Genomic DNA, 15,677 nt, shown 5'->3' with positions numbered 1-15,677 from the left:
TGCTCAGGTTGGACTTGAACTTGTGATCCTCCTGGTGCAGCCTCCCAGAGGGCTGGGATCACAGATGTCCCCAGGCCTGCCTTGGTTGGTAGAGACTTGAAAACGCTGACGTATCAGGAGAAATGTGGGTCCACAGCTTCTTTGTTGGCCCCGGGTGCCACGGTGAGGCACTCTCTGAGTTTCCACAGCGCTAGACCGGTGCAGGCTCTGGACCATCTGTCTGGCTCTGGGCTGAGGACAGGCACAGGGAGAGAGGAGAGGCAGCCGGTGACTTGGCCCTGGCAGCAGTGGGGATGGTGGGAAGTGATGAGAGTCGACTTGACACCGCCCCACCCTCTTTCACGCTGGATTGAGCTGATTTGTGGTTTTGACTCCCCCACCTCATACCATGGACTGAGGACCCCAGGAGGCCGAGACTGCTCTTTATCATTCCTGGTCAGTCCCTATCACAGGTCCCGCAGAGTGGAAGGAGCCAGGAGTGAACTCGTGAGTAACCCCAATCATGTTTTTCCTCTACCGCTCACCCCTGTATGGCTCCGTATTATGTGGGCGGTGATCACACAGACTCTCCCATTTCCAGGTCTTTTCTAATTCTATCCCCTCCTCCAGGAGAAGCAAAGGCTTTCACTGGAGTGGGTGTGAGTAAGGGCAGTCGGGGTGCCCCAACCTCTCTGGGAGAGCTTGCCTTGGGTCTTTTGCCTTATTTTTTTCAGCTGTACCTGGGTAACCTACTTCCAATTGGTACAGATTTTGAACTCCTGCCAGAAAAGTAAGTTTTCCCAGGCCCGAGAGTGGCAAGCCCAAGGGCAGAAGGGGCCCAGGAGAGCCTCACCCATGGGTGTGCTTCACAGGCCCAGGCAGGAAAGAGTGTGCCTGTGATGGGAGGTAATATCCTCTTCTGCCCTGCGTTTTAGGCTCTGGGGATTCCGACGGGAACAGTCTTGGCCACAGCGGGTGATCCTGTGATGCCATGGAGAAAGCCCCTTACCCCACCTACATCTTCCCTGCTGGGGGATTGCCTTTCCAGACTCTAGTTGAAAGCAAAAAAATTATGTTAAAGGCCTTTCACTGGAAGGGTAAGTGGTGGGTGGCTGTGGGTCTATTCTTGGAAAAAGGGCAGGAACCAAAGCAGTGTAGCCTCAAGATGGAATGTGGAATCCACAGGCTTGGTCTTGGGGCCCATAGGATCTGTTTGACCCATATGCCTGCGAGTATCCTGTGAGACTTATTCTAACCCATATCTCAGAGTTCCCACGGTGAACACTGGCTAAGAGTGTGGCCCTCCAGCATTTATAGATAGACAGAGACCCCTGGCTCTCCCCTCCCACCAAGGCCGTGAACAATGGGACAGAAGGAATTCCCTGGAAGGGACTAGGGAGGTGGATTCCCAAGTCAAACTTGGAAGTGTCCCTCCCGAGACTGAATCCACCTGCAAAGTCATTTCTCTGGGTGAAGCCTGGCACTCTCTCTCTGATCGGCCACTTAGGCTGCCAAACTCTCCCTGGCTGGGTAACCCAAGGTCCCTGACCTACTGGTGTAGGTTCTAGCCGTGGCCTTGCCCAGGTTTGGGGTGGTCACCAGGAATGGCAGTGATACCTGGGGCCAGCCAAGGAGGCTGGAGCCAGGCCATGATCCTACCCCACAGCTTTGCCTGACCACCTCAGGAGTCTGAGTGGGTGAGTTCCCCCAGTCCTTTCTGTTACCAAGCCTGTGACAGCCCTGCTGGGGCCTCTTTTGGTGAGGACTCCAGAGTCACCAAGTCTCTTTCAGTGGAGAGGCGGTTGGGGGAGGAATCTCTGGCCCCTCAAAAGGTAAAAGTGCAGCTCGCCTTTACCACCAGCCCCAGCCCCTCTCCCTGCTGATAGGTGATTGGGTCTGCAGGCAGAGAAAGCCCACCATGAGGGGTCAAGAAGGGCAGGGAGCAGGGGCCACAGTGAGGGGAATCTGGCAGGAAGCAGCTTCACAGATTTCATGGATTTCTCCAGGTCTGAAGATGAATGGTTTTCTACCAAACAGGGGTTGCCACAAGGATCCCCGGAGAGGTGGTTCAGTGGGCATGGTGATGCCTTAGGTGGAACCAGGTGCGTGTTCCCCGGGGACACAGTGTGTGGCTCAGCCCCCATCCCCCAATTCTCCATGGGACTCTGTGTTGGGCTACAGCTGCAGACAGGTGTCTGAGGGGCCCCAAATGCCAGCCCTACCTGCCCTCCCAGCCCAGTGATACAGGGCTTCCACCATCATCCCTGACCCGCCCTCCCTCCAACCCAGTGGACTTAGGTCAGTCTTAGACCAGTTCCATTCTGGCAGAGGATAGAGAAGAGACCCATGGGTTTTGTTGTCAGGACCCAGCCTGTATTTCAGGGTTGCCTCAGTGTTTTTCAGGGCCACTCCTGACTCCCCTCCAGCAGCCAGGAACTGGATGGGCATTTCGGAGAGAGCAGCTGGCTGGATTTAGCCAACAGGCACACTGGCAGGAGATGGGAGAAGATGGGGAACTCACAGAATGGATTCCCTGGACTCCTCCTTGCCACGCTGAGTGGAAACCTGAAGCTCCCACTGGGAAAACTTCTCTAGCAGCTACTTATGATTCCAGTGATGCTGTTCTTGAACCTGGTAACTGTGCCCTGCTATTGTATGCCTGGGACACATCACTCACTCATTTCTCTTAAGTCTTCCTACTCCATAGTAAACAATCTCTTTATTAAATTTCCCCAGCTGCTCACTGATTTCCTGCGAGGACCCTTACTGGTATAGAAAGAGAATACACGGTAAGTCTCAAGGGTATGCATAGGGCCCTGTGTCCCACTGGAGAATCTGAAGGTGGCCAAATATTCCTCTTTGCCTTTTAGTTAATAATATCCTTTACTTATTGTGGGCTGATCAGGTCCACAATCTCTGAAACAAATGTATGGTGAAGGCTAAATAAAAAGAGGTGAATGGGATGATTTCAGGGTTCCAGGAAGATTAAAGCCCTCTCACAGAATTTGAGATTTGCTCAGGGCTGAGATCAAGACCTTCTCTGGGAGGCCCATATTTATTTGGTTATCAGAAAAAGGGAGGGGTGTACTCAAGAAGGGCGGAATCACTTAAGAACTTCTCTAAATAAGGTATTAAATTAATCCACCCAGGAGTGAGATGTCTGAGACTATAGTCTTTACCTGGTTGAGATGGATCCCGGTGTCCTTGGCTGTGATCTTGTTTTGTCCTTTGAGGCTGTCCTGCTTCATCCACCACTACAGGTTTTAGTAGGGATTAGTGACTCACAGAGGTTCACTGACTATGAGTCTGCCATTTCCCAGACAAGGAGCCTAGGCCTTGGACAGATTCAGAAATGAACATGAAAAGCCATTTTTCTTTTTTTGTACCAGGAATTGAACTCTGGACCTCCTGCTTGTGAGGTAGGAATGATTCCACTGAGCTATATTCCCAGCCCCAAGTGATTAATTTAAGTCCTGCTCAGGTCTGCTTCGTAGTGGTCTCCATCACTTGCCATTGCCAGCTACCTGGTCTTCCTTGGACTTTAGGTGTTGGGTGAGGCATGAAGAACTCAATGGACAGTTTAGAACCCATTTACTATAGAAGTGGCCAATGGCAGAGATGGAGATATTTGGGAAGAAGCCATTGGGACCCAACCTGCTGCCTGGCCACCCACAGCTCCTGTCCATTTTTGGAGCCTACTTTCCCATCCTGCCAATCAATTCCCTGGATCCCCAATAGATCCTTCTAAAGGATTTGTGCTGCCAAATTTAGCTGGAGTCCATTTCTGTTGCTTGCATCCAAGGAATTCTGATGCAGGGTTTGCTTTTAGAACGCACACAGAAGTGAAGTGTCTCTGGAACCTCTCTCAGCAGATGTTCAGCCTCATAGGGGTCCTAGATGACTGAGATATACTGTAGCTCTCACAGAAAGGCAGGCATGAAGCTTACTCTGTCCGTCCTCGTGGCTACCATTTAGGGTAGGTTCTTTACTGTACCATCACATTGCTCCTGTTATACAGAAGTTTCAGTTTATCCCCTAACCTGCACCTCAGGAGAGAGAATCTGCTTGGTTCAGTTTGCCTTCATCCAGTATTGATCATCCACAATGGGCAGGGGGCCATGCCAGCCCCTTTGGAAGAGCTAGCCTCCTGCTTCTTAGCTACCTACAGCACTCCTATCTGCTGTGACCGTGGGAGAGAGTGAATGAGTGAGAGAGTGAGTAGGGTCTTCTCTTAGCCTCCTGGTAAGGAGCAATGAATCACACCCTTCTCCCAAGGTTTCCGTGCCTCTGTCTTAGCACGTCTCACACTCAGCCCATCCTAGAGTCTGTGTGGAAAGTTCTTTCTCTTGAAGGTGAAAAAGTTCACTCTCTGTAGCTCTGTGCCCCAGCTCAGCAGCAGAGTAACCCTAGTTGGTTTTTCCCACGTAGCTTTCCAGCAAACCATAAATAGACAAAGCCATTAGAATCAGATGAAAAATTTACAACGAGACTCTGGTTCCCATGATGTGCCTGACTTTTCAATATGATTTTAAGACAAACCATATACAGTTCACCCAGGATGAAGTCACTCTTGTTCTAAACCATAATTATAGCCTTTTCTAACCTGATTGGCCTTGCTGTTGTCCACTTTCATCTGTAAGTCCCCCAGTAAACTGCACTCTGTGCAATCCTAGATCTGTCTGCCTCTTTCTTTGATATCACGGCATCATAGGGCTGATCCTCATGCACTAGGACTGAGCTGTTCTGGCACAAAATGAGACTTGAATAAGCTCTCCAGCAAAAAAAAAAAAAAAAAAAAAGTATTGAATCCTATTTATAGGATCCTATGATTTTCCCCTCTATGTGCCTGGTACTGCTTTACAGCAGAAAAGGATCCAATAAGTGCCCACTGGATTAAGCAGAGAACACTTATGAGTCACCTACTATTTGTCAAACACCATGACTGGCCAGGACGGAGTAGCATTACCGAGCCCTTGATATGTGCCGGGGCCGGAACCTCACACATTCACCCTCACAGTAACCCCACTGGGTAGACATGATTACTGTCTCTGCAGATGAGACATGTGAGGCGCAGATAGGCACATAACTTGCCTAAGTAGTGGATGGGGTCCTAGCCAGGCAGCCTGGCTGCAGAGCTGACGTTCTTACCTGTTTTACCAGGCTGTTTCTCAATGCTGAATTTGCCACTGAAACTTCTGGGATTCCAATTACAGCCACATAAAAAATTTAAAAATTATTCTAAGTTAATCTGCCCAACAGACATCCACAAGGGCCCTGTCCCACCCATCCTTGAGGGAGGCAGGACTCACGGGTGGGGCTGAGGAACCGGAGGGAAGATGCCATCTCACACATGCCTTGAAAAATAAAACGCTGAAAGTTGAATGACTGTGTTTGTCAGCTTTGGGAGAGACACTGTGTACCATCTCCTGAGAAATTTGGTAGCTGTAATTCCCCAAAACACTTATAAAAGAGCAAGGTTGGGTACATTTCGGACTTGGGCACCAGGGCTTCCAGACCAAGTCTGAAGTAAACATGTCACAACGCTGCCCACATCCTACGAGGCCCATGCAGGACACCAGTCCACACACACTGGGGTGTCATGGAGCACCCCAAGGAGGCCTGGCCCTGCCCTCTGAGCCTGCTTTGGTCTCTGCAAGGACACTTGCCCCCTACATGACCAAGCCTACCCACTTCCCCTCCACAGCCAGGCAGGCCAGGGAACTTCCCCAGGGCACTTCCAGGTCTCCTCAGCCACTGGGACAGGCTGCCACAGTTGGAGAGCTGTTTCAAATATCATTGGAATAGGAGTACTTGCTAGACTTGAGACCAGCGGAAATGACAGGGGTCACTTTATTTCTCCAAGTGATTCCACAGAACTGCTTCAATGGGTTGCAACCTCAGATCATTTGTTAAAACCACAGCTTCCCCTGAGCCAATCTTAGACATAAGAAATCAGAAGAGGAGCAGGGGCTCAGAGCGGGACACTGCCTTGAGCAGTGAGCCAGCCGTGCCGCCGGGGTGGGGGAGTCAGATGAGTGAGGCACATGGTCTGTCCCTCCCTCTCCAAAAGGAGCATGGGCCGCTCCCGGAACACTACCTGAATGGCCTTGTTTCCTGAGCACACCAAGCTCTTCCCCACTTCCCCAAGCTGAGCTCTACCAGGAATGCAGTTCCCAGATGTTCCTGCAGGTGGCTCTTCCTCAGTCCTAGCTACTGTTTACAGGACACCCTATTCTATGATTCTCTCCAGCAGCCCCTAAGCTATGTTCCTTTCCTTACTAAAACCCCATGCTCAACTGTGTAGGCAGTAGATGCACCACAAATGGCTACTGCATGTAGATTGTGACATAAAAAGGGTAGTGAAGCTGGGCGTGGTAGCGCACGCCTGTGATCCCAGCACTCGGGAGGCTGAGGCAGGAGGACTGTTGTGAATTCCAGACCAGCCTGGGCTACAAAGTGAGCTCAAGGCCAGCCTGAACTGCACAGTGAGACCCTGTCTCAAAAAGACAAATAAATGGTAGTGATCACCAGTTCACTATTTCTACAAAGTGGTGGAGGAAGATCCTGGCACAGTTCACAAAGGAAAGCCGAGACCAGGAACAACTGTGGGACACCTTGCACCTAGGCTCCACTCCCACTCTCCTCCCTCAACCTGGGTCCTCAATGACCCAACTAGAACCAAGTTCCAGATTCCCACAGATCACGAGACACCTAACAAAGAGTCTGGATGTGTTTATTTTCATTCACAAATTTCATAGAAAAAGATACAGCATGGGTCAGGGTATATGAAAAAAATGCATGTTTTTACACAGCCACTCTATGTACACGTGGGATCAGGGTCTCCTTGCATCAGGCACAGCAGCTGCACTTGTCCGACGCCCCTTTGCAGATGCAGCCCTGGGCGCACTTGGCACAGCCCACGGGGCAGCAGGAGCAGCAGCCTGGGGAAGAAAGGGGACAGCGAGAGGTCAGACAGTCTCACTCCAACAGCAGGCCTAGCAGCTCGGTCCCTACCCTCAAAGGAACTTCAGTTCAGGAGGAGCTTGTCAGGAGGAGCTGGTGGATCTTTAGAGTCAGGCTTCCTGTGAAGGCTGCTCATCCCCACCTGGGCCCAGGACAGGGCAGAAGGCCTGGAGAAGCCAGCCCTGTCCCCCCAATTCCACAAAGTGAGAAAATCCAAGAGGAGGTGGGACAAACGGCTAACAGAGCAGCTCTGGTGGGAGCTGGGGAAGCTCTGGAGGTGCCCTGAGAGGAAAAGGCTGACTGACACAGCAGGTTAGAAACCACATGTGGTCACCAAATCATGTGCATTCAGTGCTTCAGGACCCACGTGTACTGAGAAGCGGAGACCCCACCAGGCCTGCTTGCATCTGGCTGAGATTGCAGGCTGGCAATCCTAGCATTCCGGGAGGCTGAGGCAGGAGGACTGCAAATTTGAGCTCAGCCCAGGCAGTCTATCAAGGCCCTGTCTCAAAGTTAAACATTTTCAAAAGGCCAGGCGGTATAACTCAGAGCAAAGGCCCTAGGTTCAGTCTCCTGTACTGGAGGGCCTCGGGGAGCAGACCTAAGATCAAGTTCTGACTCAGACTCTGACAGAAGGGGGTGACCTCTCTGAGCATTGGCTCGGGTCCAGTCCAGACCTGCAAGCTCGGTCCACTAACGACTCAAGGACGTCTCACCCCACTTCTCACAGGCTAGCATAGGCTTTTTGTCCTCGGTCCGGAACGGGCAAGCTTCCCTGCCTCTCTATAAGGAGAGGGTGGGGCTCTATGGGTCTTTGAGCTGGAGCTCAGATCCTAAATCCGGGCCGGAAGGAAGAGGGTGGGGAGTAGGTCATTGGCCTGCTGCCCTCTGGGGTCCACCTCTGCCCAGCCCCACACTCCCAGGGGAGCCACACTCACTTTTCTTGCAGGAGGAGCATTTGCATGCTTTGCACGTGCAGGAGCCCGCGCAGGCGCAGGAGCCGCCTGTGAAAAGAAAGGCAGTGAGCGAGACGCAAGGGGCACAGCGGGGGTCCTTAACTCTCCGCAGCCCTCCTGTGAGCCGAAAGAAGAAAGAAGCACATCTTCTGTCCTGTCATCTCAAACGGTCAAGTGCCTCCTTCTCTTTGCCCACTCAGGGACTGGACTCAGCCCGGGATGACTGGGGCTGGAGACCAGGGCCATATGTCCTGAACTCCTAAGAGGCAACTCCTGTCTTCCATCCACCCTGACTGGAGGTCTGCACAGAGCCCGGGGGCCCAGCCAGCAGCCTCCTCATCAGCTGTGCCACATCAGGTAGGTCAGCGTTGAGCCCAAACTTTGACATAGAACACAGGGCAGATAGAAATGCTGTCGGATGCATAGCCAGAAGGAGAGTACCGCCGGGCGTGGTGGCACACGCCTGTAATCCCAGTACTCGGGAGGCTGAGGCAGGAGGAGGATCGTTGCGAGTTCGAGACCAGCCTGGGCTACAAAGTGAGCTCAAGGCCGTCCTGAACTGCATAGTGAGACCCTGTCTCAAACAAAAAGAAAAAAAACGAAAGCATCGGACAAAGTGAGTCCACATAGCTCAGAACTCAAATGTGACCTCCTCAAACCCAGGCACACGCTGTCCTGGCCCTGGGATCTGGGTATCCCAAGGTCCAGAGCTGGGACTCTCTTACCAGTGGTGCAGGAGCAGTTGGGGTCCATGCTGAGCCGAAGTGAGAGCGGACGTCCGAGGCAGAAAACGAAGCGGCAGATTGTCGTCTGGAAGTCCCGTGGAGCTAGCAGCCCGCCCGCTAGTTTTATAGCCAAGGAACTGCGCCGGGCGCAAAGGCCCCGCCCCAGCCGGTGCGCCCGCCCGGGACTGACACTCTGAGCACGGCCCGCCGCTCTGGGCAGGGCTGAGCGCACCGAGCGCGCCGGGCGCAGAACCCAACGTGCGCTGTGGGGAGCAGCCGGCGCCGCCCCTTGGGTGCCGGGCGCCTCGCGCGGGAGGGGCCGTGCGCTGCTCGCCCCTCGCCGCTTCCCGCAAGTTTGTCCGTCACTGCCGCCGGCGAGCGTTCCCGGAACCCAGTCGCGGGAACCCCCATCCTGGCCCCGTGAGTGCCCAATAGCCTGGCCGGAAGTCCGAGCGCAGCCGTGCGCCCACGCGCTCACCTCACCGCTATGGGTGCGCGATGAGCGAGTTGTGTGCATACGACCCACCGCCCGAGTCACCTTTGCATGGGCGTCCCTGTCTTCACCCCAGTCCTGCCCTGTTTTCTTGTACACTGTAGCAAGTGGAAACAGGCTTCCCCTTACCCCACCCCTCCATTCTCGGGGCCGAAGGGACCTGCGGACACAGCTGTAGGATCCTCCCCGTGGCTCCCGTACTCTAGCCCGGCAACCCACTCCAGGGGGACAGTTTCAAAAAAGAAGACGCCCCGAAAAAGGCATAACTTTAGGTGATATGCAGGTCCTGCGTTAAATAAAAAAGCAAGACAAGTAGGTATTTCTCCAGTGATGCCCGTCCTGCCCCACACTGGGGATTGAACCCAGGGCCTTTGTACTCAGCTACACCCCAGTCTTTTTTTTTTTTTTTCCCTGTCTTTTTGAGACAGGCTCTCCCTATGCAGTTCAGGCTGGCTTGAGCTCACTTTGTAGCCCAGGCTGGTCTCGAACTTGCAACGATCCTCCTGCCTCAGCCTCTCGGGTGCTGGGATTACAGGCGTGCGCCACCACGCCCGGCTCATCCCCAGTCTTAATATTTTTATTTTGAGATGAAGTCTCACTAAACCTCCAAGCTGCCCTCCCCCTCCCCTTCTCCCTCTCCTTCGCCCATCCGCTGCTCTCCTCACTTGAGCTCATCATCCTGCCTCGGCCTCCACAGTAGCTGGGATCACAGCCTTGCGCCACCACACCCAGCTCTCCTTCAGTATTTTTGACCGTTTCAAAGCATTTGCTCTGCCGGAACTGTTTAATCACTTTTCCATCTTTGAAGCTTTGCAACAATCTAAATAGACATGCCGTTTACGAGCCTGTTTCACTAACTGGAAAACTTCAACAGTTTAGCTAAGACGCAGGAAGTGGGGTGCTGCGTCTGAATCCACTCACCCGCTTGGGGAATGAGGTCAATTTCCCCTTAGCCTAGGCATGTCTTTCACGCCTCTGCTGCTTGAAGTCTTTAAGAGACAGCTCAATGCCAGTTATGGGAGGCATAAAACAGAGACACAGATATATGTGTATGTTTCATGACTACCTTTGTGTTTGAAAGTGAGACTGATTTTTGTTTTCCATAGTGGTAACAAGTATACAGGTAAATACATGGATGCGTAGGGTTTCTCATCCAGTGAGGTCATGCTCTGCCACCCCTGGTCAGGGCATAAGGACAGCTGTAGCAGAAATTCATTCACCTTCACTTCCAACCTGTGTGACCTTGGCACTTTGCTTTATTACCTTCTTTGCCTTGCTGGTTTGTCCATGTGTGCCTCCCTGTGCTAACCACAACTAACGGCTCCTTTTGGGGATGTCTGGGGCAGTGCTGCTCAAGGTGTGTGGTCCCCCTCTGTACAGTTCCCAGTCTCCACTGAGCAACATCAGTGAACAGGATGGCGTGTATCTTTCGTTTTCTTATTTCTTTATGTATTTATTGAAATTTTTTTAAATCTAAGAAACGAAACCGGGTGTGGTGGTGCACGCCTGTAATCCCAGCACTGGGGAGGCTGAGGCAGGAGGATCGTTGCGAGTTCGAGACCAGCCTGGCTACAAAGTGAGCTCAAGGCCAGCCTGAACTGCATAGTGAGACCCTGTCTCAAAAAAAGAAAAAGAAATGCATTTGTGTATTGTTCTTTCATTTCATTATCTCCACATTAACATTGTTTCATTTACCAAAGCTTAGGTCTGAGATGCATAGGAAATAACACACTTTCCTCACTGCGCAGTTTGAGAAGCCCCAAGGATTCCAGCCATGGGGAACGGATCACACCCTGTAGTCATTTTGCAGCCTAAAATCCGACAAGGAACAGAAGATGAGAAATAAAGGATTGAGGAGTTTCTACATCATCAACACTTCACCTGAGGCTGGAAGGGACCGCGTAACTATGCCCACCCACCACCCCAACAGGATCTTCGGGCTGCTCTTTCCTTTTACAGAAAATGGAGCTCAGTGAGGTGACCTAACCCTACCTGCAGGGCTTGCCTGAAGACACTGTTTCTAAGGGACCAAGTTAATTCCCAAGCCCAGATCTCTGCAATCCCAATTCAGTCCCTGTCACAGTGCTTTATTTCCCAGACACAAAAAGGAAGCCAAAGTCATAATAAAGTCACTGAGTTTTATTCTTCACATACTTCATAGAAAAAGAGTCTTGGCAAATGGGTCAGGGTTGTATGAAAAAAATGGAAGTTTGTATTATCACTCTGTGTACACGTGGGAGCAGGGTCTCCCTGCATCAGGCACAGCAGCTGCACTTGTCCGACGCCCCTTGGCAGACGCAGCCCTGGGCACACTTGGCACAGCCCACGGGGCAGCAGGAGCAGCAGCCTGAGGAAGAAAGGGGACAGCGGGAGGTCACAGCAGATTTATCCCAACGGCGGGCCTGCCGCAAGCTCTGTCCCTGGGGCCCTGGGGGAATCTCCGCCCCCAAACTACACACATAAGGAATGTCCTCAAGGATCGGGTCTGTGCCTGTCTGCCTGATGCACTCTGAGCCTCGGTTTCCTTGCGTTATGACTAAAATCTGGAAATTTTCCTGCTTTGACCCTGTCTGCTGCCCTTGGGACTCCACCTCTGCCAGCAGTACATTCCCAGGGGAGCCACACTCACTCTTCCTGCAGGAGGTGCATTTGCATCCTTTGCACGGGCAGGAGCTGGCGCAGGCGCAGGAATTGCCTGTGAAGAGGAGAAAGGCAGGCAGTGAGTGAGCAGTGAAACGAAGGGGACACAGCAGCGCCTCAACAAATACACCCAGCTCGGGTCCAGTCCAGACCTGCAAGCTCGGTCCACTAACGACTCAAGGATGTCTCACCCCACTTCTCACAGGCTAGCATAGGCTTTTTGTCCTCGGTCCAGAACGGGCAAGCTTCCCTGCCTCTCCAGTGCAGGCACCCAAATGCTGGACAGAGCACTGTTTGGCCCGGCAGCCTCAGCTGCCTGGGTGACAAGGAGCAGGGAGGTCAGGAGCTGGGATACTCTTGCCTCCGACATGGGAGTCCCTGGGAGGGCGTTAATGCCCTGACCTGTTAATGAGGAATCTTGACAAGAGAAAAGAAGCACCAGAACTATCAACTAAGAGAGTCCGCTCCAGTCAAGGCTCAACCTGCGGTGTGCCTTCCACTGCTAGGGACCTCTGCTCTGTTGTTGTGAAACGGATCTCTAAGCACTAAAGCTCGGAGTCTCCTACCAAGGGTGCAGGAGCACCTGGGGTCCATTTTGAGCAGGGAGACTGGAGTTCCAAAGCCGGTAACAGAAAGGCAGGTAGGGCGTGTCTGTCTTCTCAGGTCATCTGCTTACTTTATAGCAAGGGGAACTGGGCCAGGAGCAAAAGCCACGCCTCCACCCTTGAGCCTGGGGGCCCTGCAAGTGCTGGCCCGCCCCGCCGGGAGCCCAGCCCGCCGGCCTTGGCCCGGAATGCCCCGAGCACTAGTCCGTGCGCACCACGGCGCCGCCCCGGGCTTCCGCTGGAGGGCCGTGCACCGCCTGGGGTACTCAGTGTCCCTGTGGCCTCCCTCAGCCGCCCTGTTCCGATTTCCGCCTGGTGACAGGCCCTCTGCGCCCCCTTGCGTTTGGGGCACTCGAGTCCCGTTCTTGTCCAGGCCCATCTGCAGTACTGCGGTCCTCAGTTTCACCTTTGCCCGAGTCCGTGTTCAACCCTAGCCTCGTTAGGCTCCTGGATACGTGCTAGGGGGCTAATGCAAAAGACTACCCTTCCTGTGGGATAGCGCCTGGCACACTTTGCAGCGGAGGCTGTCCTCGAACTCGCCACGATCCTCCTGCCTCAGCCTTCTGAGTGTTGGGATTACAGGCGTGCGCCTCCACGCCCGGCTGTACTTTTATTTTTGCTTTTATCTTTTATCTTTTTTTTTTAAGAGCAGAATATATTTTTTAGAGGAAAGAAAGCTTCTGTGCTAGAGAGAGAGCGACAGAAGGGGACCCGAGCAGGTTGCCCTGCCCTTTTTTTCTCTTTGACCTGTCTGCTCTGCAAAGCTGGTTTCTCCATACCCATTTACCTCCCACTTTTCAAATAAACTTTTTAGCACCATTACTGACTTACCTAATCCAATTCTTTGTTTTTGTTTGTTTGTTTTTGTCTTTTTTTGAGACAGGGTCTCACTATGCGGTTCAGGACGGCCTTGAGCTCACTTTGTAGCCCAGGCTGGTCTCGAACTCCCAACGATCCTCCCAAGTGCTGGGATTACAGGCGTGCGCCACCACGCCTGGCTCCAATTCTTTGTTTGAGGTAAGAACAACCTGGGATACTTTTGATTGGCGGGCCATTTCTAAGGGAACAACAACAAAGAAAGCCAAGCATGGTGGCACACACCTGTAATCTCAGCACTTGGGAGGCTGAGGTAGGAGGATTGTTGCCAATTTGAGACCATCCTGGGCTACCAGATGAGCTCAAGCCCAGCCTGAACTGCATAGTGAGACCCTGTCTCAAAAAAACAACAACAACAACAACAACAACAAAACCACCCTACAACACTTGGATATGAGCTTTGCCTCCTCCACATCACCTGTCTTTGTCCCTATCTCAGTCTTGGATCCTTCGTCCTGCACACAGCAACAGCTCAACATAATTCAGGTCTCTGTCTACCCTTTTCCATGCTGAGGGACCTACAGGCGCTTTATGCAGGCCCTCCTTTGCATCAAATTTCCCCGGGACTGCCCACAGCCTAGTTGCTGGCTGTAATCCAAGATGGCAGCTCTGAAAATTGGGAGAAGCCTCCAAAAGCAGGAAGGCATTAGGTGAGATACAAACCATGTCTTGTGTAAAAAGGCAGGAGACACAGGTGATTCTCTTCCGTTATTCCTTACTGTTGCACAACATTGTTGTCGGGTCCTATTCAGTGACTTAAATTCTTCAGACCCTTTCAAAGATCCTAAAGGGAAATGCTGCTTATAAGTCCATTTTACTAATTGGACAGCTACAACACAAGCTCAGGTAACTTGCTTACAGTCTCAGAGAAACCCAGGTGTGTCCCCATTTCTCAGATGCTGGAATCTTACACAGAAGCAAGACTTCAGCTGAGGCTGAACTCAGATTCTTACCCCATTCCCAACTTCCAATCGAGAGTGACTTCCGGGGCTGGGGATTTAGCTCAGCGGCACAGCGGCTGCCTGGCAAACACAAGGTCGTGAGTTCGATTCCCGGTACTGGGAAAAAACAAAACAAAAACAAACAAACAAAGAGTTACTTCCAAACAGATGGGTCTTTCTCAAGAACCTTATGTATCTAACAGAAATCTGTCTGTAAGAAATCCACAAAGTGATTATGATATAGAGAGAATGAAATGTAACCCCCAACTGCTAGATGTCAGATACTCCCAGTTCATGTTGCCCAGAATTAAGGAGTGAATTCTAAGGAACAATGGAGCTTAAGAGTAGGAAATATTTATTGAGAGAGACAGCTCCTGAGAGACAGGAGGAGACCCCAAAGTGAGTTGGCAATGAGCCCACTTCTCTTTTTTTTTTTTTGTCTTTTTGAGACAGGGTCTTGTTATGCAGTTCAGGCTGGCCTTGAGCTAACTTTGTAGCCCAGGCTGGTCTCGAATTCGTAACGATCTTCCAGCTTCAGCCTCCCCGAGTGCTGGGATTACAGGCATGTGCCGCTGTGCCTGGCTTTTATATGTAGACTTTATTGGGACAGGTGATACCAATTATCTTATTCCTCGGGGAGGTGAGTAGGCTTGGTCATTCCATCTTTATTTTGAGGCCTGGCCTTCAACAGGTACGTCTGGGGTCACAGTTATCATGTGTTCTCATCCTGTGCACTGACTCCCTTGAGGGCCTAGCCCTCTCTGACTGCCTATAATGTTTCTACCTAATTTAGCTGTCTATAGTAACTGTACCAGTGCCACTGGGCATGGTGGTACACTCTGGTAATCCCAGTACTTGGAGGCTGAAGCAGGAGGATATTGCGAGTTCGAGACCAGCCTGGGCTACAAAGTGAGTTCAAGGCCAGCCTGAACTGCACAGTGAGATCCTGTCTCAAAAAGATTAATAATAATAATAATAATAATACCAATGCTTATGAAGCCAGAGCCAGGAGCCAGACAACTTTCTCATTTGCTGCCTGCATAGAGATACAATCTCTCTAGAAAAGTAAGCTCAGAGAGGTTGAGCAATTTGTCAAGGCCACACAGCCAGGAAACAGTGTAATGGATTGTAAACCAGGTCTACCTGATATTGAAACTCATGGCCATAGCAGGAGCTCCAGTTTGGGGAATAATAAGACGGACAATGAGAGGTCAGAGCAGACTTACCAATAGCAGGCCTGGCTCAAGATATAACCCCAGCCTCCGAGCACCTTTCATTCAGGTGACAGCTTGTGGACCTTTGGGGTGAGTCTTGCTATAAGAAAACTGCTCAGCCTCACCTGATTCCAGGACAGGGCAGACAGACTGGAGTGGGTGACAGGGCCTGCAGGGACAGATGAAGGCCACGCCTCCACTTAGGAGGGGAAGGTCCTCAAGTATCAGGTCTGTGTTTTCTGCTTGGTGTGCTCACTAGACCTCAGTTTTCTCTCTTTTTTTTTC

The 15,677-nt window shown here is 51.9% G+C and overlaps 2 protein-coding genes and 3 long non-coding RNA genes across 5 annotated transcripts; 1 reads left to right on the top strand and 4 right to left on the bottom strand.

Annotated features, from left to right (window-relative positions):
• On the bottom strand, positions 1–4,719 carry LOC102018213. Its single transcript, XR_261596.2, has 4 exons — positions 4,583–4,719; positions 3,159–3,233; positions 833–1,030; positions 1–278 (listed from the first exon to the last, which is right to left on the bottom strand). It is a non-coding gene; the product is annotated as an uncharacterized LOC102018213 (long non-coding RNA).
• Positions 4,720–5,122: 403 nt separating this feature from the next.
• LOC106148931 lies at positions 5,123–6,258 on the bottom strand. The gene is made up of 3 exons (XR_001234714.1): positions 6,077–6,258; positions 5,289–5,333; positions 5,123–5,174 (listed from the first exon to the last, which is right to left on the bottom strand). It is a non-coding gene; the product is annotated as an uncharacterized LOC106148931 (long non-coding RNA).
• Positions 6,259–6,695: 437 nt separating this feature from the next.
• On the bottom strand, positions 6,696–8,755 carry LOC102017908 (metallothionein-1E). Its single transcript, XM_005388357.2, has 3 exons — positions 8,624–8,755; positions 7,881–7,946; positions 6,696–6,920 (listed from the first exon to the last, which is right to left on the bottom strand). Exons 1-3 carry the CDS (start codon positions 8,649–8,651, stop codon positions 6,829–6,831), a joined length of 186 nt encoding a protein of 61 aa, XP_005388414.1. The 5' UTR covers positions 8,652–8,755; the 3' UTR covers positions 6,696–6,828.
• Positions 8,756–8,959: 204 nt separating this feature from the next.
• On the top strand, positions 8,960–11,269 carry LOC102017374. Its single transcript, XR_261595.2, has 2 exons — positions 8,960–9,043; positions 10,865–11,269. It is a non-coding gene; the product is annotated as an uncharacterized LOC102017374 (long non-coding RNA).
• LOC102017598 (metallothionein-I, hippocampal-like) lies at positions 11,235–12,469 on the bottom strand. The gene is made up of 3 exons (XM_005388356.2): positions 12,323–12,469; positions 11,746–11,811; positions 11,235–11,463 (listed from the first exon to the last, which is right to left on the bottom strand). The coding sequence occupies exons 1-3, from the start codon at positions 12,348–12,350 to the stop codon at positions 11,372–11,374; spliced, it is 186 nt and encodes a 61-aa protein (XP_005388413.1). The 5' UTR covers positions 12,351–12,469; the 3' UTR covers positions 11,235–11,371.
• Positions 12,470–15,677: the final 3,208 nt, after the last annotated feature.

The sequence above is a fragment of the Chinchilla lanigera genome, unplaced genomic scaffold (genome assembly GCF_000276665.1).
Source record: "Chinchilla lanigera isolate Chin_1 unplaced genomic scaffold, ChiLan1.0 scaffold00032, whole genome shotgun sequence".
Lineage (NCBI taxonomy): Eukaryota > Metazoa > Chordata > Mammalia > Rodentia > Chinchillidae > Chinchilla > Chinchilla lanigera.
Note: the sequence above shows the minus strand (reverse complement) of the source record. Positions and strands in the feature narration are given on the sequence as shown.

Excerpts from the sequence above, each read along its gene's own strand:
- LOC102017908 (XM_005388357.2), bottom strand. The coding sequence starts at position 8,651 with ATGGACCCCAACTGCTCCTGCACCACTG. Across the intron at positions 7,947-8,623 it reads CAACTGCTCCTGCACCACTG|GCGGCTCCTGCGCCTGCGCG; the intron begins GTAAGAGAGTCC and ends TTCTTTTCACAG. Across the intron at positions 6,921-7,880 it reads ATGCTCCTCCTGCAAGAAAA|GCTGCTGCTCCTGCTGCCCC; the intron begins GTGAGTGTGGCT and ends TTTCTTCCCCAG.
- LOC102017598 (XM_005388356.2), bottom strand. The coding sequence starts at position 12,350 with ATGGACCCCAGGTGCTCCTGCACCCTTG. Across the intron at positions 11,812-12,322 it reads CAGGTGCTCCTGCACCCTTG|GCAATTCCTGCGCCTGCGCC; the intron begins GTAGGAGACTCC and ends TCCTCTTCACAG. Across the intron at positions 11,464-11,745 it reads ATGCACCTCCTGCAGGAAGA|GCTGCTGCTCCTGCTGCCCC; the intron begins GTGAGTGTGGCT and ends TTTCTTCCTCAG.